Source organism: Staurois parvus, unplaced genomic scaffold, assembly GCF_062004578.1.
Source record: "Staurois parvus isolate SC_StPar_1 unplaced genomic scaffold, SC_StPar_1.0 ptg000346l, whole genome shotgun sequence".
NCBI classification, from domain to species: domain Eukaryota; kingdom Metazoa; phylum Chordata; class Amphibia; order Anura; family Ranidae; genus Staurois; species Staurois parvus.
In genome coordinates this window covers 158,848-183,317 of record NW_028318142.1, presented here as the reverse complement: position 1 = coordinate 183,317, position 24,470 = coordinate 158,848, and the positions used below count along the sequence as shown (strand labels likewise).

At 41.2% G+C, this 24,470-nt stretch overlaps 1 protein-coding gene across 2 annotated transcripts in view; it reads left to right on the top strand.

Annotated features, from left to right (window-relative positions):
* ENO1 (enolase 1) overlaps positions 1 to 24,470 on the top strand; it is a 29,555-nt gene extending 5,085 nt beyond the window's left edge. The window contains exons 2-12 of one of the 2 annotated variants that reach the window (XM_089684321.1): positions 731 to 828; positions 4,299 to 4,394; positions 4,818 to 4,876; positions 10,197 to 10,266; positions 13,918 to 14,051; positions 16,883 to 17,105; positions 21,679 to 21,876; positions 21,970 to 22,171; positions 22,670 to 22,778; positions 22,860 to 22,918; positions 24,011 to 24,470. In XM_089684321.1, the coding sequence (XP_089540447.1) occupies positions 744 to 828; positions 4,299 to 4,394; positions 4,818 to 4,876; positions 10,197 to 10,266; positions 13,918 to 14,051; positions 16,883 to 17,105; positions 21,679 to 21,876; positions 21,970 to 22,171; positions 22,670 to 22,778; positions 22,860 to 22,918; positions 24,011 to 24,080 (1,305 nt within the window). In that variant the 5' untranslated portion in view covers positions 731 to 743 and the 3' untranslated portion in view covers positions 24,081 to 24,470. Of the gene's footprint in view, positions 1 to 730; positions 829 to 4,298; positions 4,395 to 4,817; positions 4,877 to 5,310; positions 5,370 to 10,196; positions 10,267 to 13,917; positions 14,052 to 16,882; positions 17,106 to 21,678; positions 21,877 to 21,969; positions 22,172 to 22,669; positions 22,779 to 22,859; positions 22,919 to 24,010 lie in introns of both variants that reach the window. The other variant, XM_089684320.1, reaches the window with a different exon arrangement.

Sequence of the window (24,470 nt, the reverse complement as noted above, 5' to 3'; positions counted from 1 at the left end):
TGAAAAGAGAAGATTTACATTCTGAACCTAAAGGGTTAACAAAATGCTGCATTTCTGACGTAGGGAAGGCAGGGCTCAGCGGCCCAGGAAGATTCCTAGTCAAGGACGATGCTAGCAGTTGTGAACAGGGGATTGAACAGACTGCTGAATAGGCTTTCATAAGTCATGACTCTGATCAAGGGCTAGTTCATGTATGTTGGGTTAAAGCATCACACATGAAGGGGAAAGACCTGACTATGCTCTGACCTTGAGGGAACATTGGGCCCCGTGAAGCCACTCCTTTAAAGAATGGTGGATTAACCCCTCCTTCTCTAGCACAGGATGTGGTCTTTTACTAGAAATGTACTTTAAACCTACAATCCTGCTAAATTCTCAATCATTATAGGAACCTAGCATCTTAAAAGCTAAAGATTATTTAAAATGGCCATGCATCTAACGTGTTAAGGAACACATAAACAAATTGACAGATTAGTGACTGAATATTGTCTCCACCAGCTTCCTGGATATGCCCTTCTGCTGCAGCCATAACCTAACCATCCCATCATTCCTATTGTTTTTACAGTGTAGTGGCATCTCCAACATCTGGGCATGCTCAGAGGTCAGGTCAGGGTGCTGAGTGGCCCCAGTAAATTGGGAAGACTTGTTCTTTATAGGTTGTAGAATTTGCTTTTTTGGGTATATAGACTTGTTTGTGAACTAAGGATTAATTAACTGTTCTACTGTTTTTTAGGTAAAACGCCATCATGTCCATCCAGAAGATTCACGCAAGACAAATTTTTGACTCCCGTGGTAACCCCACTGTGGAGGTTGACCTCTTTACATCTAAAGGTTTGTAACAAAATATTCCCCTCTCCAATGTAAGTGTGCCTTTTTTGAACTGGAGTGGTGGCTGACAGGGTATCTGGGTAATCCAAGGGGCAGGTGGCAGTCAGGTTCAGCAGATGGCCATAACAAATGCTCAACTTTTTTTACATTTAAGGCAATTTCACTCTAAAATGACCTTGAAAACACATGTTCCCATTAGCTTGGCTTTTCTGCCAGGACCAGCTGTTGAATATGCACTAAATGGATTGTTTGTGATGAACAATTTTCAAACATTAATCAATTGTATTACTGCATCTATGGTCTCAAAGTGATCCAGTACTGAGGTATGGCGGCCATCTTTGTTGCCTTCTGGTAGCTGTCTGCAATGCTGGTCTCTGGCAAAGACCAATCTAGAGGTGTGCAGAACCACTCAGGCAAATCAGATGTTGTATAGTTGCTCAGGTAAGTTGTGCCCTGTTAACACCTGTTTTGAGGTGCATTGTGGGGGAAAAAAATCTACATGCTGCATATTTAATGCACTTTCATCAAAATGCACATTGGTGTTCAATGGCAAAACAAAATGCATGTTATTGCAGCACACAATGTGCACCAGGCATAAGAGTACTGAAGCCAGAGGCAGCTATACAGCTAACCTTTTTATGTAGGTGGTCAGTGACCAGCATTTGACAGGCTCCTTGACAACCACACTATAGCTTAATGACTGCTACAGTGCGATTGCCCAGTTCTGGGAGGGCGTCATGACGTCCTCCCAGAACGCCCCCAGCGGTGCGCACCCTGCAATCTCCATGATCCCTCTGTCCTACGGACACAACTGATCACGTGATGTGGTAAAAGGCCAATCACAGCAGTCTTTTACCATGTGATCAGCTGTGTCCAATGACACAGCAGACCACCGGGTAAATACAGTTGCTGGCTATCGGCTGCACCTTCTGCATGCTGTCAGTGTGAGGAAAGTACTGCCGATAACCGGCAACTGTCAGAAAAAAGATCGGCACTGATTATCAGTGCCACTTCATTGGTGCAGCCTAATCAACACACCAGTGAAGGAGAAAAATTACCTGTTTGCAAAATTTTATAATAGAAACAAACTTTTTGCATTTTGTTTATAGTGCAAAAGCTAAAATGTCCAGTGGCAATTAAATACCACCAAAAAGCTCTATTGTGTGGAAAAAAATTATATTTCATATGGGTATAATATTGCATGACTGTGCAATTGTCATTCAAAGTGCAACAGTGCTGAAAGCTGAAAATTGGTCTGAGCAGGAAGGCAGTATAAGTGCCCAGTAGGCAAGTGGTTAAAATGGAGTGCAGCAGAGGTTTTGCCATTCATATAGATGTGCTTGGTGTCCAGATCAAAACCAAAATTGGGCAGTTGTCTAAGTCAGGGAATAGCTGCTTTTGGACCACTGCTTTCAAAGTGGTTATAAAAGCAAAAGGGTGTTTTTACCTTAATACATTCTCTGCATTTAAGGTAAAAATTTAGATTGCTCCCCAAGCCTCCCCTTAAACACATGCCTATGCCTGATCTTGATCCAGCACCGTGCCCTGCAGTAGCTCTTCTAACCTCTCGTCAAAGGAGACTTTGCCAGAGCCGCTGGCTCCTGACTGTCAAAATCGGTGAAGGGGAGGGCCAGGCCAAGCCACACTGTCTAAAGGCACACAGCCAAGCTCAGTATTGAGCCCACACAAGTGTCCCCATAGCAAGTGGCTTGCTAGGGGGGGCATGTGGAGAAGGAGCCAATATCGCAAGCAGAGGACTTCAGAAGAGGTTTTGGGCCACTGTACAAAAGTACTGCACACAGCAGGCAAGTATGACATGTTCTAAAAAGAGTACCTTTGCAGTCTAAGGCCGCTTGCTAGTTTTAGGTAGCATCTTTATTCTTCTGGACATAGAAAATTAATAGGGCACTAAGTTTTGCCACTGAAAGAAGGCACAATGAATGCAGATATTCAGTCAAGGCTTGCTTATTCTGACCAAAGTGTCCAGTCACTGTACTTGATTCTCCTGATTTATTATACTTTATTGCTCTAGAAATTAGCAGTACAACAGCTGAAGGCATGGCAAACGGGTGTCTTAAGACCTCTCTGCCATGCAGTTCTCTGCATTAAACCAAATCTAGGTTCAATTTTGAATAAAGATTGTACAGTTTTTGTACTATAGTAGTGATGTTGGGCCTTCATGCAAGGGGTGCCATTAACTTAGTGATTGTAACAGTAGGTTTTTACACTTTTTTTTTTTTTTTTTTTTTTTTTATGCATTCTTTGCATTGAGCTTCACAAAGTTTAGCTTCTTCTTCCCCAGCCCCCTTACAAGAGCTTGATCTCAATCCAGCACTATCCAAAAGCAGCAGCTCTTCGTTCTCTACACTGGATTTGTAGAATGCAGCGGTAGCTATTGTCTCCTGCTGTCAATCACTGCCAGTGGAGGGCAGGGCAGAGCCCACACAAGTGCCCCCATAGCCAATGACTTGCTATGTGGACACTTGGCAGGGGGGAGAATATGGGAGTGCTGGCAAGGGATCCCCAGAAGAGGGATCTGGGCTTCTCTGTGCAAAACTATTGCACAGAGCAGGTATGTATAACGTAACATGTTATGTTTTTACAATCACTTTAAATGTAAAAAGAGCAGAGGAAATGAACTGTTGGGTGAGGATTATGAATGGCTGGCTATTGGATACAGACAACAAATACACGCCTGTATTGTAGATGACAGTCAGAACTCTAAAAGCATGAACACATGCAAAACGTTCCAGTTTGGGTAGTGGGATACAGACGTATCTTCTATTGTGCTTTTTATACTGTCCAGTGGGAAGAGGCTGCTTACTAGTGGTAACCCACATGAAGTTAGGGGAAAAATATCCTCAACTGGACAATGGAGTGCACTATATGGTGGAGATAGTTGGGCTTTGATTCAGCATGTAGAATGTAATTCAGAATCCCTGTTAGTCACAAGCTTTTCCTCTGAGGAATGGACACCTACTAGAGGGGGCTAGAAGTGTAGTATACCTTATTACAAAGTTCTCCAAAGTACTAGTGGTTTGTTCTGCTGTGCAGTCCAGCTGGAAATGTGCTGACAGCATCTCAATTGGAAATACTAATCTACATCTGGGGAATTGCAGTTAAAGTAACAGTGGTAACTGTCATGGCCTCATTATTGGCCACCGTTGGCTACATCTCCTGCTCAGAGTACAGTATTCTGATGAAGATGAGGCAGGGTATGTTTGGCAGTCAGTGGTAAACTTGTGTTTGATCTCTATATCAACACTGTTTTTATGTTTTAATTTGATGTGATGTATATTGAGACTGCCCAGTGAGGCTTGAGACGTTAGGATGGGCAAACAAAGATTTAGATGAATTCTGGCTCTTGTGAAATCTGTGAACTCTCAGCAGGGTCATCATGGTAGATTAAACTTTTGGCCATGTTTAAGCCTCTATTGTCATACTCGCTGATGACCACTGTTTTCTCTTTGCAGGGTTGTTCCGTGCTGCTGTACCCAGTGGTGCCTCTACTGGTATCTATGAGGCACTTGAGCTCCGTGACAATGATAAAACCTGCTACCTGGGAAAGGGTAAAGTCTTTACCTTGTTTGTTTAAAAAAAAAAAAAAAAAAAAAAAACTATTTTGGTGTTGGGAGGTTTTCTGAGTGTCCGATTTTAGGTTTTCTTCTGAGCTTTTTTTAAAATTTTCCCGTGAAGAGCCCAAATGTTTGGTTGTCCCATATCCTGTATATCCAGAGGTACTTTTTCATCAGACCCCAAACCATTGTCATGGGTTTTCTTCAATTTGTATTACAAAACAGAAGGGGGAGGGCACTAAAGCCCCAAAACATGTATACATTTTATTTTTTTTTCCGACACTATGGTAGGTTCTTTATCGGGGCCCTTTTGGGAGTGACTTGGCCTTGCAGCTTTAGCTGCTGCTAATGGTGAACAATGGTTCAAGGAAATTGTCAGTCAGTGTTTCCTCACCTGTCTTTTTATCCTTCACTCAGGTGTTAACAGAGCTGTGAAATATATAAACGAATTTCTGGCACCTGCTTTGACCACCCAGGTAATGGGAGCTTGTGCCCTGCACTCCTCCCAGCGCATGGGGTTTGACTAACTTCTCCAAAGTGACATTCCTAGACAGCCCACTTCTCCTGCTTGCCAAGTTAGAAATGCATGAATTGTATAACCTAAAACTGTACAACAGACCCAAGTCTTCTGTGCTTCTGGCACAGGAACTCACTACATGGAAAATGACTATGGACTGTCCACACTAAACTTGTGCCAGTGAGACTTGGTCTACTGCTTTGTGGTCTACTGATCTGTAGTTTAATTCTTTGGGTCTACCAAAGGCTCAAATGAACTGCAGATGTGACCATGTGTAAAACAAGTCTGGTGTGATGGCATAAAGGCTTTTTAGCAGGCGTTGTGAGTCTAGTAATGTTGCTGGAGCATGCAAGTGTGATATGTGCAGTGATTGAATGTGCTTGTCCTTTCTAGGTGTCTTAAAAGCCGTTGAGCACATCAATAATTGCATTGCACCAGCACTGGTTGGAAAGGTATGGGATCTTGTCTTGCTAACTCCTTGCTAACCTTTTGTCTGTCTGGTCTGTTGCTGGGGGTTTTTTTTTCTGCAAGGTTTTAACCACCTCCCGTTCAGCCGTTGTATATAAATGGCCGGACGGTGGCAGTGCAGGGGCGGGTGGCCATTTATAAACTGCCTCCCTGTCCCCTGCTTGTGCGTGCATGCTCCCTGGGAGCGCACAGCACTGCAATCCGGTGCCCGGTGTGTCCTCAGGACATAGTGGAACACTGATCGTCGTACAGGAACTCTGTGTGAGGTCCTGATCATGTGATCACTGATTGACCAATCAGTGATCACATGCAGAGTATTAAGCAAGATTTTACTTCTGACATTGCTTACTACATGTGAAATCTCTGAATGATCAGATCACATGGTACAAGGCTATTCACAACAGCCTTGTACCATGTGACAAGCTGTGACCAATCACAGCTCACACAGTATTTCTTAATGGCTGCAAGAATGCAGCCAGAGGAGAAATGATTGCTTTTACAGACTTTATACATGACAGGGTGACAGTATGTAAAAAAAATCAAATATTTAATTTTTTTTTTTTACTAAAGATAACAATCAATTTTGGCCTAGATTTATGATGACATTATTTGCAAAATTTTATAAAACACTTTTCAAACTTTTTGGACTTTTCATTTATATATCAAAAAAATAAATCCCAGTGGTGAATAAATACCATCAAAAAAAGCTTTATCTGTCTCAAAAATGCTAAATTCAGATGGGTATGGTCTTGCATGACCACGCAATGGTCACTCAGTGTGACAGCGCTGAAAATTGGCCTAGACAGGAAGGGGGTAAAAGTGTCTGGACTTGAAGTGGTTAAACATTGTAAAATCTTAATCTTTCAGATATTTAAAGCAGAACTCCAGGTAAGTGTCTCCTGTAGTGGGGCTGTGCCCACACTACATGAGTTAACTGCTTGTTTTGTCCATGGCGCCCTTGAAAGGCTGTACTTGCCTTATCTTTTGATGTGGGGGAGAGCCATTATCAGGAGGTTCAATCGGTGGACTTTTTGCTGTCCTCATGTCAGGCAGTGTCCATTCACAAAACTGCTATTGTGCAGTGGGTAGAAGTGGCAGGGACCAGTCTTGTGCTTGGAGGATAGGTGTATTACACAAGTATAGTATCTTTCATCTTGTCGCTCCTAGACAAAAACAAGCAGTGCAGGCACAGCCCCACTGTGTGGTACAAAAACTTGTCTGGGATTCTGCTTTAAACCTCTGTAGACAAGTTTTGAATAGAATCCACTCCTGTCAGACCTTTTTGCTATCTTTGTAGGGGAAATTCCCCACCTCTGCTCTGGTGAGCCAACATGGAGGGTAATCTCTTAGCTGTCACCGGTACAGGTTTTGGTTTAGATTTGCTTTAATACAGGTGCTAACATGTGTTTGCAGAGCTTACTGGGATCCTAGCAAAGCCCATAATTTTCTCACCTTGCTCTCAAACTTCTCAGAAATGATTTCTGATGAGATGTCCCAGCTGTCACATGGCAAATCAAATTATTAAACCCTGAAGGCTTCTTTGCACCACATTTCTGCTTTCCGGATGCATTTTTGTAAGTTTTTGATGTGTCTTCAATACATTCTAGTTTTTTGTTTGGGTTTTTTTTTTTACACTAGAAAAATCCTTAGTCATTCAGGATAATGCTCATGCTATCACTACTAAACAAAAAAGCAGCAGGTTGTAATTTTGACAGCACTGTAACTTTCCACAATGGAGTGTACTAGGGCCATTGGAACATGGTAAACAATGGGAATTCAGTCTGAATGCTGCTGTGATGCTTTCCCACCCCCCCCCCATTCTAAGCCTGTCCTACCTGCCCTCTAAAAGGAAATGTCTACTTGCCTGTTCCTGAAGTCACTCTGGCCACATGATTTCTTCAGTGCTAGCTTCAGTGTACAGGAGATTGCTGACAACAGCTGCTGAACCTGTGCAATGTTACCCATAGGCTTATGTGGCATCTGGCTGTCCTTTCTACACCAAACTGATGCTGGGACCTGATCATGTGACCAGAAAAGGGAAGTGTAGGCATCTTTCCTTTCACAGGTTAGAGAGAATAGGCTTTAGGGGTGGGAGTAGATTTAAGCTTGGTCTGGTTTTGACTTTTCACTGTTTAATGGACTTGCACCACCTACTGGCTACTATAAACTATACATATACAGTTTGAACTATTACATATGTATTTCATGTTTACTCGCAGTAAAGACCCCCCCCCCTCGACCTGAGCATGGTTAGCTGACAGGTCTATGACATTCTTCTCCTGGTTTAAGCCCCTAGTCACATCAGGTGCGATTTGCATGCCGGGGGACTTGCAAATCGTAGGCCAAGTCCTTATTGTCTGCTATTAGAGCGGTCATATCGGTGTGGTTCTTACTTGGTCAGAGCTGTGAAAATTTCTAAAGTAGTGCATGTACTATTCATGCAATTTGCATAGACATCTGCACTGTAAGTCGCACTATTTCAAAATCTGCTTTGATGTGACAGGGGGCTGATGCTGCTGGCAACTTATGGCAATACTTCTGTTAGTGCTGTATGGTAGAAGGGTATCTTATTATTTCCAAGGTATGTCTTAATGTAAGGGGTCACACCACCCTTTCAAATCTCAATTAGTGTTGAGTATAATGTATATAGCAACAGACTGAACTGTTCTTTAGTATTGCACAATAACTGCACCAAGTGACGTAAGAATTGTTACCATGGTCTTGGCATTGAAAGAGATCAGAGATGACACTGAACTCTGCTTTTTAGGACAGCACTTCATAGCTTTTTCTCAAGTTCTAGACCATAGAGGATCTTGGCCTATATTTGATTTCAGGGTTCATTCATGCTGTTTTTCCTCTGCCTTGGTTAATGCAGGTCATAAGGACATAGAAACAAGCAGCGCTGCTGTACAGTGACATGAATGAAATTCCTATGCAGCCAACAGTGATGTGCTGAAACATGCATCACACTGCTCCCTGCTGGAGTTGACACTTTTTACTAGCCTGCACAGTAAAATGTTTTTTACTATGCAGACTTGTATGAACCTAGCCTAAGGAAATACATTCTGATTAATGGTAGACCTCCCTGAATGCTAAGGAAGGCAAATTTCAATGTAGACATGCAGTAACAGGTGTTCATGGACACTTGATAGACTATCTGCAGGTTCATCTAACGAGTGCACAGCTTAACTTGCAGATGACATCAGTGTCTAGCTACTCGGCAATGCATCTTCAGCTGCATATGCCTGTAAGCTTTGTGATCATGCTAGCAACTTTTTTTTTTTTTTTTTTTCCCCTCAAACATGCATGCTATACAAAATTTAACATTTTAATGTAACCTCTAGCCAACCATGCTATAGCCAAATGACAGCTACAGCGTGGTTGTCTAGGTCTGGGAGGGCGTTGTATGGTGTCCTTTCAGAACACATGCCCCCAGCAGTGCGGTCCTGGCGATCTCCGATCGTTGTCCTACGGACACAGCTGATCATGTGATTAGGTAAAAGGCCAATCGGTGGTCTTTTACCACATGATCAGCTGTGTCCAATGACACAGCAGATCCCTGAGTAAATACAGTTGCCGGTTATCTGTCACAGCGTGAGGAAAGTACTGACTATAACCGGCAATTGTCATAGAACAGATTGGCACTGATCGGTGCTACCTCATCGGTGCAGCCTCATAACTTCACATCAGTGAAGGAGGAAAATTACTTGTTTGCAAAAAACACCCAGTGGGGATTAAATGCCACCAAAAAGCTGTGGGGGGAAATAATTTTTATATGGATAGTGTTGCATGACCATGCAATTGTCGCAAGTGCAACAGCACTGAAAGCTGAAAATTGGCCTGGGCAGGAAGGGGGTAAAATTGCCCAGTAGGCAAGTGGTTAATCTGAAGATTGATCAAAACTTTACTAAAGGATTAAGGGCTGTGGTGACTTTTTGCTATACAAGTGGCCAGTTTTATAGCTGGCTTTAACTACATTGGGCAGCTATCTGGAAAACATGCCACACAGAGGGCCTAAAACAAGCTTACAATGCAGAACAGAACCTGAAGGTTCTTGCACACTTTTTGTATACCTGGGACATGTGCAGAGGTGTTTCCTTGACATTACCAGTTAGAATAGATGGTGCTGTGTCAGCCTGTGTGGTCTGACTCTGTTGCAGTTGACATGTAAATGGCTGGCTGTAGGTTAAGCATGAGTGGCTGTATGACCTACATTTGTATGTAGGACCAGATTTTGGTCATACTAATCCTTTTAGAGAACCAAAGCGGGCAAAATTGAGATTGTCAAGTGCCTGGCTTTTATCGCTCCTGGGAGGGGGACTGGCGTAAGTCATGATTCTACAGGAAAATGGTAAGGCAGCTTTATACAGATTGCATTGATTTGCATTATTTCTTCCATCCACTCATTTGGGTGTGGGGTTTTTCATAACTTTGCTACTGGTTTAAATTAAACCAAGGCAAGCCAAATGAGCTTTCTTCCACTTACAATTCTACAAATGCTTAAGTACAGTATCAGATGTCACTGCTACAGGGTGTTGGCACCTGCTTAGTACCAGCAATGCTTTAATGTCTCCTAGATTGTAAGCTGCAAGGAGCAGGGCCCTCCTTTCCCTCTTGTATTGAACTGTATTGTCTCCCGTTATATTGTAAAGCGCTGAGCAAACTGTTGGCGCTATATAAATCCTGAATAATACACCTTATTGTAAAAACACATTGAATGAATTGCTTTAACTGCACCTTGAGCTTAACAGCATCCTCTGACTCTTTAATCATGCATGAAGGTAGAAGCTTTTTAATCTCTCTTCTTGCAGAATGTAAGTGTTGTGGAACAAGAGAAGATTGACAAACTCATGCTGGATATGGATGGAACAGAGAACAAATGTAAGAATCTGAACAATGCAATACAGTGTTCATACATGTTATAGAATGTTACCTGACTCTTGCAGTGACTGCAGTAGCATTGTATTGGTCATCCCAACATCCATGAGAAATTACCTGATTGCAACAAGCCATGCTCAGATCAGTGTTGACTGAATTGTTTGGCAGAAGGAAGTCCTGTAGCAGTGGAGTAAGAGCACAGCTTTACTATATGTAGAGCACAAACTCTACAGTTCATTATGGCTTCCCCAGCAGCTGGACTTTACTGCAAAAAAAGACTCCAATACCTATTGGCCAATAAAAAAACGAGTTAAATATAAAGTTTTGTGTAATAATTCAAAGGGGTGCTAAATATGCCAGATAAGAGATTCTATACCTCAGCGCTAATGTCACAAATAGCGGATTGGATATATAATTCCCCGGGGAGAAGCTGGGTAAAAATGAAGTGCACAATAACAGGATTATTTGGATACCACAAGTTTTGTACATTGGACGAAGATACTAGCACTTTGACACGGAATGTATTGAGGATTTGGGATGTACTACACCAGCAGATGGGATTGGAAATATAATTCACTATCCATTCTGTTGGTGGGAACAATTTTTCCCACCTGGAATTATTTCAGGGAAATAGATTAGGGATCGTAACACACGTTTAAAAGATATTGTATATAAAGGGGATTATGTTCTTTACATGATTTAAAGAAAATAAGGAAATGTATTCTACATTAAATGAATGGCAGTACTATCAATTAAGACATTTTGTTGCAATGCTCCCACAACCATTACAAGTAAGATATATGTATCCTTTAGAGCATATGTTTAGTTTAAACACAATACAAAAACATGCTACCTCTAGGATTTACAAGATTCCAATTCTTAGATAAGTGGGAAAAGGAGCTTGGAATAAAATTGAATGAGCAACAAAAAACAATGTTTAGATTAACACATGGGGTGGTAAATTATAAATATAGTTGAGATGAAATGTCTTGTAAGATGGTATATTACACATAATGTAGCACAAAGTAAAACATGGCACCTTTAAATGCATGTGCCTCTACTATGGGGACTCAGATTTGTAGTTAGGACCACAGAATACCAGGGTGCCATGATGTGGCTTACGTATGTATTTGCATATATGTGCTAACTAAACCCCTGTTAATGCATACTGTTAGACAGGTTAAATTTGGTTGTTGGCAAGCTGGCTGGCGAGTTGATTTTTGAACCCTTTTTTGTTTCTTTTATTACTGACATAATGTAGCACACAAGCAAAGACCATAGGTATTACCTTTTGTGTTGGAGGGGGTGTGGTATTAAGGGAACAATGGCACATGTTTGGGACTGTCCTAAAATACAGGTGTGCTGGCAGGTGATAATTCAATATATACAGGAGATGAGGATTAGTATACAGTTACCCGTGGGTTTGTTTTTCACAAATCAGACTTCTGTGAAGCATTATAAAATTACAATACAGTTTCATTTAATAAATGTGGCCGAAGGTCTCATTCCTAAATTTTGGCAAGCAATGGATCCCTTAAAATAAGATCGGTTAATTAGCGTTGAGTATATACATAAGAAGGAAGAACTATAACATATGGATGAGGATAAAATAGAAAAATTTAAATTCTTTAAAGTTGGTATGACTTTAAAAAAATCTAAGATTTAGAAGTGGTTGGAGTGTAAAGGAGTGTGTAGTAGGATAAGAGAAGGAAAAGGATAGGAGGATGGAGAAGTTAAAAGAATATTAGAATAAGAAGTAAATGATGGGATAAAGGGGTAATTGGTGGGGGGGGGGGGTAAAAGGGAGATGGGGGAATAGATAAATGTAAGTGGAATTTGTTTTTTTTTTTGTTACATATATTGGTTTAAAACTAGAGCTAGCCCTGACTGATTTAGCAAGCTTTCTCCTCCTGCAAACAGATGGCTGCTTCTGTAGCACTGTAGGACAATAAATGGATTTACTAGTTCTGAAATAACTCTCCTGCCTGCAAAGAAGTTGTCTAATTTGATCATGTGCTAGATCATTACTCCAATTCCCCTGCTAGGCTCTATCCAAACTCTAATCCTGATTTGAAAGTTGGGAGCACTGCTGTGAGCCAACATTCTGATCTATATTTTATATTCTGATGATTCCTATGGATGTCACTGACTTAAAGTACAATAAAAGTTTGGCTTTCATATAGAACCCTGGTGGCCATGGGAGGGGGTTGTATCACCCAGCCCTCCAAATGAACAAATAAGTGTAATTTAATGAGAGAATAGTTAGGGCTCCTTCACACAGGCAGAAAAATGCAGTGTTTAGATGTGTGCAGCAGATAGTAGTTGTGTGTTTTTTTGTTTTTCTGTATGCATCAAGGCAGCACTATAGTAATAAATGAGCCCATACAAATGGCTAATTGTATGTGAAAATGTGTGCTGAATTTAGCTGTACTGAAGAAATAGAACTTTGCATCCAGAGTATATGCATATCTGCAAATGTACCTGCATAACTATTCATTTCAATGAAACTGTATGCATCTTAGAGCACTTTAGATGTGTAAACTAAATATTGAACACAGGAACAGTGAGCGCTCAAGACTAGGGTTCCTTTTAGTGCATTTGCTGCTGACCTCAGACATTCTAAAACAAATTGGTGCAGCACTGAAAAAATATATAAAGGTGCAATACTCAAAATATTGTTGATATGAAGATATTATTAAATACAAGTGATAACACAGAAGTGAATGAAGCGCTACAATGAGTACGATTAAACAAGTGCAGCTGTGAAAATCCTAAAACAAAACAGTGTTCATATGATGGTGAGGGTTTGATAAACAGTCAGAAAATTGTGCTGCACACAAATCTTATTGTACAGGTGGTATCAGATTATTCCATGTGACTGTTTTCCATGCAAGGAATTTATAAAAAATACGCACTCACCAGATGTGCGTAGTAAAAGCACAATGTGTTTGCATCATATTGACCAAGGATCTGCAGGAAGCCCCCTTTAAATGGACCAGACAGACCGCATGGGAAGAGACTCCCTCCTCTGGATCTAAGACTGCTCTGCAACTTATCGAACTGGAGTCCTGGAAATCATTTAGCTCAATAGAGCCAAAAAAGGTGCTCATAGTGTAGTAATTTATCAGAATTATTTAAAGTAGTACACCTTCCACGTGGAAATGGTGCCAAAAAACAGTTTAAAATAGTGGAAGTGACTAAGATGGCTGATTGCAGAGCAGTCTCAGATTCAGAGGGAGTCTCTTCCCATGCTGTTTGGTCCATTTTAAAGGGGGCTTCCTGCAGATCCTTGGTCAGTATGATTCAACACCTTGCGCTTTTACTATGCACATCTGGAGAGTGCATTTTTATCAATTCCCTGCATGGATAAGTTGCATGGAATAATCTGATTCCACCTGTGCAATAAGATTCATGTGCAGCACAATTTTCTGACCACTGTTTCAGACCCTCACCATCATATGAACACTTTTGTTTTGTGACTTTAGATGTGTTATGTAGGATCTTCTGCTAGCTCTGCCAGCAAGAACTGGTGTTCTGTGCAGGAAATACATGTCATGTGAATGAGGCCTTAATCTAGTATCATTGAAACAGTTTTGCTCTAATGTAAACTCTAATTCTATTCAATGAACTAACATTTTGACTTCTGACTTCTAGCCAAGTTTGGTGCCAATGCCATTCTGGGAGTGTCCCTAGCAGTGTGCAAGGCTGGTGCTGCTGAGAAGGGAGTTCCTCTTTACCGCCACATTGCTGACCTAGCTGGGAACAATGAGGTCATCCTGCCTGTTCCAGTGAGTTTAATTTTTTTTTTTTTTTTTTTTTTTTTCCTTCAATGCATGTTATATTGGTTGAGTGAATACAATTCTCCCTTATAGTGAAACATTGTGTCTCAGGAAATTATAGCTTTCTAGTATTTGAAACAGGCATGTTGCTGCTTAAATGAACCAGTGGTTGTAGGTTTAGTAAACTAGGACTAGCTTAACCTTGCATTGCAGTAATACTTGTGCTACAAGTGACCATAGACAAGCATTACTGCAATGCCAATAAATGCCCACACACTAAGACAACACACTACAACATGGCATACAACACTTCTCATGCCATGCATTGCTAAAGGTCTGGTTTGAAGTGCATTGACCATCAATAGTGCATGTTAATGCACCACAGTGCAGAAAAGCAAACCATTGCATAGGGTGGCACCACTTGGCACAGAGTGCTGCATGAACTGCACTATTTTCAAGCACAAACCGTAGAACCAGGAATGAAAGCTGGGGTTATACTACAAGGTTTCAATAAAGTAATGCAGAATGTCTGTCTGGGTTTTGCCAAACATTGATAACACTGTTCAACAGGTAAAAAGTTTTGGGCATAAAATTAGCTAATCTTACATAATTTTGGGGTGCTGAAAACGAAAATGACCCTAAAAAATGTTGATTGGCTCTAGTTTTCATACTATATTCACCCATCTAATGACGTAAGCCATTCAAAATTATGATGCAACTTCAGCTGCATATTGCGCAATTGATACTGGTGACCAATAGAAAATTGCATGTATACTGAGATGATGCAATATTAGCCTTTAATTGCATCACTTCACTGCATAAAAGCTGCAGTATCTGTAGCTGATTGTAGTTCGACAGTGTCTTTACATTTCGTTTTATGCTTATATAGGCTACTCAGTAATGCCTCGAACTTGTGTGAATAAAGCAGATAATTTCTGCTATATCTGCAGTGAAATAACTTTTATCTCACAAAAAAGGAGGATAACAGGAATGATTAAGAAAGCCTACAACTTGTATTTTGGCTGCAAGATAGGAGACCAGGACAAGAGCTGGGCACCACATATATGCTGCAATTCTTGTGGGACGGCACTGGAGCAATGGTTGAATGGAAAAAAGGCATCTATGCCTTTCGCTGTGCCAATGATTTGGAGAGAGCCAACAGATCATGTTAGTAATTGTTACTTTTGTATGGTGCCTCCAACAAAAGGGCTAAATAAGAAGAAAAAGTTATCTGTGCACTATCCAAATATTCCATCGGCAATACGTCCAGTTCCTCATGGAGAGGGGCTACCAATTCCTAAAGCACCAGAATCCTTAGTGGTTGAGTCAAGTGAGGAAGAACCTGAAGCGTGTAGTCATGTGCAGTTGTAAGAGAGAGCCCTTTCCTCGAATACAAGAGAAAAGCCAAGAGAAGCAAAACCGACACAAACTGAAGACAAAACTAGTGAGAATCCTAAGTATTAAAATGATTCAACTTAGCTTATGGCTATAATTTTTCTTGGTAATCCTATGCAATATATTATGCCATTTAGGCTTTGTTATGTAGTCAATATCACTTGCTTTATATTTGTGGAAAGACATCTATCTATATAATTATTGTGCATTATGTAGTCATTACGCCTATAGTAGAAAACTTTCCGTTTACAGAAAAACTAGAGCCAATTGACAAATTTCATTGTTATATTTGAACTCAGAATGTGAAATTCATTAAGAAATGGATCCTTTTGTTTCCAAAACTGGCAAAAAATTTGTTGAACAGTGTAATCTATCAACTGTCCTTTGTGCTAATTTAAGAGCTAGGTTCAGTGTGCTAAAGCCCAATGCTGTCTTGATCATCCTGATTCCAAGGAGTGCCCCATACCCAGTACTGGCTTTTTTCTTGGCTTGGGTAGTGAATGAGCTCAAAGGGTTAAACTGCCTAGGGTGCAAGCAGCAAAGCTTGAAAGTCTTAAACCTGTGAGTGAGGGTAAGGACTATTTTGGCAAGGCACTAGAATAACCTGCAGGCTGCAATTATCAGATTTTGGGAAATTATGCATCTAAAGGGGAAACACACTTTAATGTAATTCTAAACAATTTAATTTACATTCTCCTTTCTCTGTGGATGATGGCAATGTATAATAGGAAAAGTAGCTTTTTCCTAAAATATATTCTATATATTCACATGACCCAGCTCTTTCCCAGCCTGTCTGTGAGGAAATGTGACAGGAGGAGCTTCTAGTCTGCTGCTGGTCACATGTTCAAAATAAAAAACACTGTTGGGATACAGTGGTAAAAAACCCACAACTTTAAATCTCCATACACTTAGAATGTTTTTTTTTTTTTCTCTACAGTAACATGGTGTGGGTGCATTTCTAACTGTTATGCCCCTCTAGCCAGTGCCTTAGAATAACAGGGAGGTGAAGCCTCAATCAGTCAACATGTAATATTCTACCCCCCCTTGTGTTTAGCTGGTTAGTGGGCATAGAGGAGTGAGGGAGTGGGCTGTTCAGATGTGATGGGGAGGAAATGCTCAGCATAGAAACGTGCTGAAAACAGGGATTTTGCAGAGCAGTGTTGGCAGCTACTGCACTCACCAACTGCACTGGAGAAATGGACATAATGGGGAGACCAAACAGCAGGATTAAGCAGGCTGTTTGCAAAATACGAATCCTAGTCAAACTGCGTGTTAAAAATAAGGCTGTGAAATACTGCACAAAACAGGAATGTGTGGATACTGCCGTTTGATCAGTGGTTTTAATAATTTTGCTGACAGTAAGTTTGTAGCTGGGGGGTGGATGCAGTACAAAATGTTAAAACTGTTGCTGGACATATGTGCTGAAATTCTAATTGTCATTTCAGGCCTTCAATGTGATCAATGGTGGATCTCATGCTGGTAACAAGTTGGCTATGCAGGAATTCATGATCCTGCCAGTGGGGGCATCAAGCTTCAAGGAGGCCATGCGCATTGGTGCTGAAGTTTACCACAACCTGAAGAACGTGATCAAGGAGAAGTATGGGAAGGATGCCACAAATGTGGGCGATGAAGGTGGATTTGCACCAAATATCCTTGAGAATAAGGAAGGTAAGATTGCTTGGCTTTTGGCCCCAAGATTCAGATTTCCAGGTAGCCAAAAAGTTGACATGCTATACCCTCTGACCATAGTAAAGAGAACTTGGCAACTTAATCTTTAAAGTGTTGCTAAACCCACGACTGTAAAATCAGTCTGTATATGCAGTAAAGCTTGATTGTTATAATCACTGTGGAACCTAAGGGGTTCATCCTCCACATTGTGTAAAAGATGTTTAATCCTGTCTTCTCTGATCCTTCCCTTCTTCCAGTCCCCAATCCAGCTGATAGAACATCCTTGGGGGCAAGCTGCACATGCTCATTTTGGTGTGCTAGAGGTTTTTCTTGGGAGTGCATGTGATTGGCCCTGTGCCAATCAGTGCTGTCCAGACAGGGTCAGGGGTTATGTGGCCTCATAGGACAATTGAGGGAGAATACAAACTCCAAGCTTTAACCAGTGCTTTGCTAGACACTGATAGAAGTCACAACACTGCTGTAATGACTGATGAGAAAAGGTGTTTAGCAGTTTATTTACTAAAATTGCATTTGTGTACTGTGGGACACCAGATATAGTGAATGCAGGGTCCTAGGTTTGGTAACCCTTTAACTTCAGAGCTCAACAGTGTCTCGCTCCATCTTCTTGATCTTGCAGCATAGTGTAGTAGAGACAAAAAAAGATGCTGGGACTGACTAGAACTCCCAGCTGCTTTACAGGGGTGCAATATTTTTGTTTGTTTTTTTCAGTATGGGTGCAGACAATGCAGCATTTGTGGACCACTCAACATCTAACTCCTGTAGACTACATGACTCTAGTCCTAGGAGTAGATATGGGTCTCCCAGAATGCAGATATAAAGTTCTATTTTGGACACCAGAGATGCGGTTGAACAAAAGACTTGCCATTTGAAAGTGAAGCCTGATTCCCATAAACTGCTTTGAAAACAGCGTTGCTGTGCAGCTTGTGAACGCAAGACTTGCTGGAAGTACAGTTGTCTTTGCATGCTTGTGTAATTCAATTGTACCAAGGGATCCAGGTGGCTGAGGTTGCGATGATCTTCACCCTTTGAGTTTTTTTTTTTTTTTTTTTTTTTTTTTTCCCTCAAGGAAAAAATACAGGCTTGCATGGAAATTAAGGCACATCCAAAATGTTGGACTTCTCTCCATCACATCACACAAGAAAAACAAAACTAGTGCTCTCTCTGAGACTAAGAACCTCTCCAGAGATGGACTGGAGGTGATTCTAAACCAATTCTCACTTGGAGGGCAAAAAAGGCAACCATAAGTTCCATGAGACTGGAATGAGTTGGGCTAGGAATACAATGATGAGATGTATCAATTTGGGTATAAAACCTGCAACAATCTTTAACAGCTTTTCAGTCCTTTATTGTAAATGTGCTACCAAACCTACTATAAAGCATCTCAACTTTAGACTGTTTAGAAAAAAAGGTAAGCTTGCATATTGGGATTTGGACTACATTTGCATATTTTCTTCTGTGGTGCAAAACATAAATGGTAACATTTATATTCTGCCTTCTAAACCCCCCCCGATTGTCTTTCATGGTCAGGCTCTAGGGCTGTTGCACTGTTCTGGCATTTTTACATAATTGCTAACACTTTGCCTGCGTGTTTCAGCATAGTCTGGCTACATACTGGATCAGGGCCTGCAAGATGGGCTTGATTTAAAACTAGTCTATGCACACTGGACAAAAGACCTGAATGAAATGCTCCAGGGTCCCTTTTTTAGAACAACTTAATTTAATCACAGGAATTTGCAGAAGTGAAATCTGCTAGGGTTGAAGGGGTAAAGTATAAAGGGTTTTTTAATTTGTTCTGCATTAAGGTAAAAAAAAGAAATCTGTTCTCTCAACACTTAACTTGACGCCTGTATCAATCCAGCACTGTGCCCAGCTGCAGGTCTTCTCTCCCTCTTCCTGGTCTCAGTCTTGACTGGGAACAAGAGCCATTGGCTCCTGTTGTAGTCACACCCAGTGAACGGGGATGGGGCCTGAGCCCAATTGTCTATAGATGCACACAGCCCAGCTCAGGAGCAGGCCTGCACTTCTGCCACCATAGCTTGCTATAGGGGCATACACAGAAGAGGAGCCCAGAGTGCTGGTGTACCCCAGAAGAGGTTTGGGGCTGCTCTACAATTCCATAGAACAGAGCAGGTAAGTATAAACACTTTACAACCCCTTTTTTAACCATTATTGCTGTGGTGAGAAATTACTTTCTATGCTGTCAAACATGCTGCAAGCTCTGAACTGCTGTTAAATAAAAAAACCCCCACCACAAACTTTATTTTTTTGTAGAATACAGTAGCATTTCAATTTCCACTTTAATCTAAAATGCCTTTTTTAGTTCAGACTGGCTTGAGCTTACAAACTCTTTATTCCATAGATGTCTTGCTGAGTTCATCTAGGGAATCTTTAATAATCAATGTAACAGCCTGTTACTGTAACTGTATATTGGCAGGATGATCTGCTGTGCCAGTGTCTAAACATAGCTCTGCTACTCCACTAGGCAGGAAAGTGGAGGTCATGGAATGTTAATTGAATGAACAGCGCCACTCTTGTTGGAATAGCACAGATTGACTGTACATGCTGAAAACTCTCTATCCTTGGACTACAGGAAGGCTTTAAGGTCTCATGGCCTCTTGGATAGTAACACCAGAGTGGTGTCTGAAATCTCAATGGCATTAACACCATCCACAGTTTCCTCTAGTAGGAATATTTTAAGGTATTTCAGTAAATCAAAAGCACTAGAGATGCAAGTTTAATCAAACTGGCATTGCGGCCACACTAGCCTGCAGTTTACCATACAGTTGAATGGATTATATAGCCTTGCAGATGCTTAACACCTCACTGCCTGTGCAAATTGTCAGCTCTTTACTATTTTGGGTATGGTTGCATGTAGCTTTACACAACACCTCCATAGCCTGGGTATTGAGGAACCCTCTTACATTTTTTTTTTTTTTTTTTTTCTCTTTTTCTCATATGGCAGGGAAAAGTTATTCCTAGCAATCTTTAAAACGTTAAAGCGGAGTTCTGCCCCACCCACCCAAAAAATGCAGTCAACCGATACAAATACTGTAGCTGCTGATGTTTAATATTAGGGCACTTGCCTATCCACAGATCCAGCATTGTCCTCACCCCAAGCTGATTCTTCAATTGGCTGCTGGCGCCACCATCTTGACTAAGGCAAACAGTAGAGAAGCCTTGCAGATTCACCACCAGTTCCCTACTGTGCATGTGCAAAGCATGCTGCACTTTGTGAATGGGCTGTAGTTCTCTGGGACCTGTGATGTCCCAGAGGGCTGTGGTGTGGGGGGTGATCTTCCAGCTCTGTTCAGAGCTGGTATTGGGTATCTGCCAACCAGGTACCTGCTATATAGGTGGGCCCTTTACATTAGTCTTTCTAAATCTTAAGAGGTTTAGGATTTTTAAAATTTACTTGCCTAGGTGGATGCAGCATCGATCTGATGTTGCATCTGTCCCCTGCCAGCTCAAAAGATGAGAACTGAGCTATCAGACACAGCTGATCACTTAGTCCTGGTTCTGTACAAGTGGGCTGGAGAGCAAAGAGCTAGAGACTGACAGCTCTCCTGCTAACAACCTTTGGCTGTACTTCTTTTAAGAATGTGTAATATGTTTGCAAATGGCTAGATAAGGCTTGTTACAAAGCATACATGCAAGATTTAATGGTTGTTACGCCACTATTCTTTGTAGAACCACCTGTGTACCCCCAAGCCCAATGGCCTTACAGGATTGGTCAAGACAATAAACCAAAAAAGATTACTCCTGCGCTCCGGGACCCAGGCCAGTGGCGAGTAGATGGAATTAAAACCTCCAGAGAAGCAACCACCGGAGTATCCAAGGTCGTGCAGCTCCAAACCAAGGCTGGGGGAGCCCGAACAAACTGCAAAGTAAAACAACAAGAAGCGCACCAACCTTGTGCATTACCTCCGTAACAAAAATGTATTAAATGAAGGAAAGGTACTCACAAACAGCAAATAAAAATAGGCATGTAAGTCCACCAAGGGACTTCAAAGGTACGAGGCCAGCGCGAATCCCATCATGGGTATAGGTACTCAGTCCAGCTGACGCGTTTCGAAGGTCATGCCTGAGGAAGAAGGAATGACCTTCGAAACGCGTCAGCTGGACTGAGTACCTATACCCATGATGGGATTCGCGCTGGCCTCGTACCTTTGAAGTCCCTTGGTGGACTTGCATGCCTATTTTTATTCGCTGTTTGTGAGTACCTTTCCTTCATTTAATAAATTTTTGTTACTGAGGTAATGCACAAGGTTGGTGCGCTTCTTGTTTTACTTTGCAGCTTACAGGATTGGTGTCTGCTTTGTCCAATCTGGTAGGCCCTGTAATTGTCCATGCTGGAGGTTCTGTTCATTCTATAAAGGCATATACTTGGCAGCAAATGGGAGAGAATGATGTTGGTAAAAGATGGTTGCTTCTAAGAGGAATAGTACTTTAGTGTTCAGATTGGCAGATGTTTGACATTAAGAAAATAAGTACTCTTCCCTAGTTAGACATGACCTTGTCTCCTTTTTTTTTTTTTTTTTTTTTTTTCTTCCAGCTCTGGAGCTTTTGAAAACCGCTATCAACAAAGCTGGATACCCAGAGAAGATTGTGATTGGAATGGATGTTGCTGCATCTGAGTTCTACCGTGATGGAAAGTATGACCTGGACTTCAAATCACCAGATGACCCTTCCAGATGCATCTCACCTGACAAGCTAGCTGATGTATACAAAGACTTCATTAAAAATTATCCAGGTAATGCGAGTTTCAAAAATGGGTGTAGATGACTATTTCTGTTGTGACAGGATTTAAAAAGTGACTTTATCTGGATCAACTTTTCTTCCCCAGTTGTGTCAATTGAAGATCCATTTGATCAGGATGACTGGGAGGCATGGTCAAAGTTCACAAATGATGTTAAAATCCAGGTTGTTGGTGATGACTTGACTGTGACGAACCCTAAGAGAATTGAGCAAGCTGTGGCAAAGAAGGCCTGCAACTGCCTTCTTCTGAAGGTTAACCAGATTGGCACAGTCACAGAATCTCTACAAGCGTAAGTAGTGCACACTTGAATTGACAAAGTATTTTACTGAAGGTGTTCTCTAGGAAAGATGTAACCTTTTTAACCCTTACACAAAATGGAGATTGTGAAAAGTCCTGACATTTTGATATTGGTTTACTCTGCTCATCCCATGTCTTAAGTCTTGAAGGTTTTATGGTATTTATTAAATTTTTTTACACATCTTATTTTACAAACTACATTTTTGGCTTATTTTTTTGTCAGGCCAAATGTGCAATTAGGGATGTGTAAAATGAATTTGGTCAGTAGCAAAAGGATAAAATCTTGTCTTGTTGGCTGAATTTTGGGTTGGTCTCCTTTCTTTAAACTATTGATGTAGATGGGATGCTCTTTGGTGCTAACCAGAATAAGTCATATCAAAGAGAATCTACAATGGAAAAAGGATGCATCCAGTTTGCTCATTTGGGAGTTTTGATTTATTTTCACACAATTTTACTTCTGAAGCTCTGATTTTCAATTTTTCTTACACAGATGCAAACTGGCCCAGACTAATGGCTGGGGAGTGATGGTCAGCCATCGATCAGGAGAGACAGAAGATACCTTCATTGCTGACCTGGTGGTTGGGCTTTGTACCGGACAGGTAAATCATTTTGGTTGTCTTCACATTATCTTGTGCTTTTTATATATGCATTGTTTATGGGGGTTTTTTTCCCACTTATAGATCAAGACTGGTGCCCCCTGTAGATCTGAGAGACTTGCAAAGTACAACCAGATTCTCAGGTATGGTACTACCCAGTAGAATGCAAGTTTTTTTTATTGCATGGCCTTTGTTTTTGCAACAGTTAAGTACAAGGAATTTGGGTCAATTGTAAGGCACTACAACAGAGCAAGTCCATCAGGGTCTTCTGATTAGGCTAGCATAGAGCATAATCTAAGTTTTTGGTTCAGGGTTTTGTAATGCGTTTAAAATCCTCTTATCTAAGCAGAGACCCTTGTGTACAAGTTGTTACACATGTCTTTATAATTAATGTATTTGCTTAAGGGGCTACCTTCAGACTCAAGCCATTTTTAGGCTATGTTCTTAAAGTGTTACTAAACCCACAACAGTAAATCAGTCTCCTATATGTAATAAATCATGCTTGTTATACTTGCTGTGGAACCTAATGGGTTATTACTTTGTGTAAAAAGGCTGATGCTGTCTTCTGATGATCCTCCCCATCTGCTGGTAGTCCTAGGAGACACTGCATATGCTGTGTATTGATAGTTTTTGGGAGGGTGCATGTGATCACCACAGGGCCAGTTGGCCCTATCCAGAGGGTCAGGGGTCATACAGCCTCATAATTCAGTCAGGGGAGAATGAAAAACGTTTGTGTTTTTTTACTAGTGCTTGGCTGGACACTAAGTCATGAGTGCTATGCACTGCTGAGAGTATTTATCAGTTTATACTAAAATTTCATTTCCATGTTGTGTACTGTGGAAGACTGGATATAGTGAATGCAGGGTCCTGGTTCAGTAACACTTTAAAAGCATTAACAGGCTTGTGTTGAGCCTTGCTCACCCTGTAAAATGGCTAATTAACTAGAGGGAAAACTGCTAAACCTGCTTACATACTTGTTCAAAAAAGGTAACATGAATTCTGATAACCAGTGTATGTGTGGCTTTTTTTTTTTGTCTTGGATAGAGTATGGTAAGGTTAATCCATGGTTGGGGCTATTTTAGTTTAGTTTCCTAACCTTGAGAAATGGGGTGAGATTGCTGTCAGTGAGGTGGAAAGTCTACAGTGTTGCAACTGTAGATTATGTAATGTAAATCCTAAAAAGAAATCTGTTTTTCATATGGTAATGACTGAGCAATTCTACTCTTCCTTCTTAGGATTGAAGAGGAGCTTGGAGCCAAGGCACGTTTTGCTGGTAGAAACTTCAGGAAGCCAGTCTGCAACTAAGCAATTACTCACAGAGCACTTATCCATCTTTATGTAGTCACCATAAACCTAGTCTGCAGGCAATGGCCTAAGTCTCGCTGCTGTAGAGGCTTGACTTGCAATGCAGGCCCCTCCAACAGTGATCAAGGTGTCCTAGGCCTAATCACAACCCTGCAGTTTCTGACTTTCCAGTCCCAGAAGCTTTGCTGCTTAATAGGATGATTCCTTGTCTCACTTGGTGTGCCTGCATGTTTGTTCCTCTTTTCTATTGTGGTGTGGTCCTGAACACTTCAACCTTGTCCATTCGTACATTATCATAATGTCTTGCAGTCCTGTTGGAAGGCTAGCTAACGGTTTATGTGCAGAGTCAAGATGTAGTTTTATGAAGCGGTAATAAACTCTAAGATGATA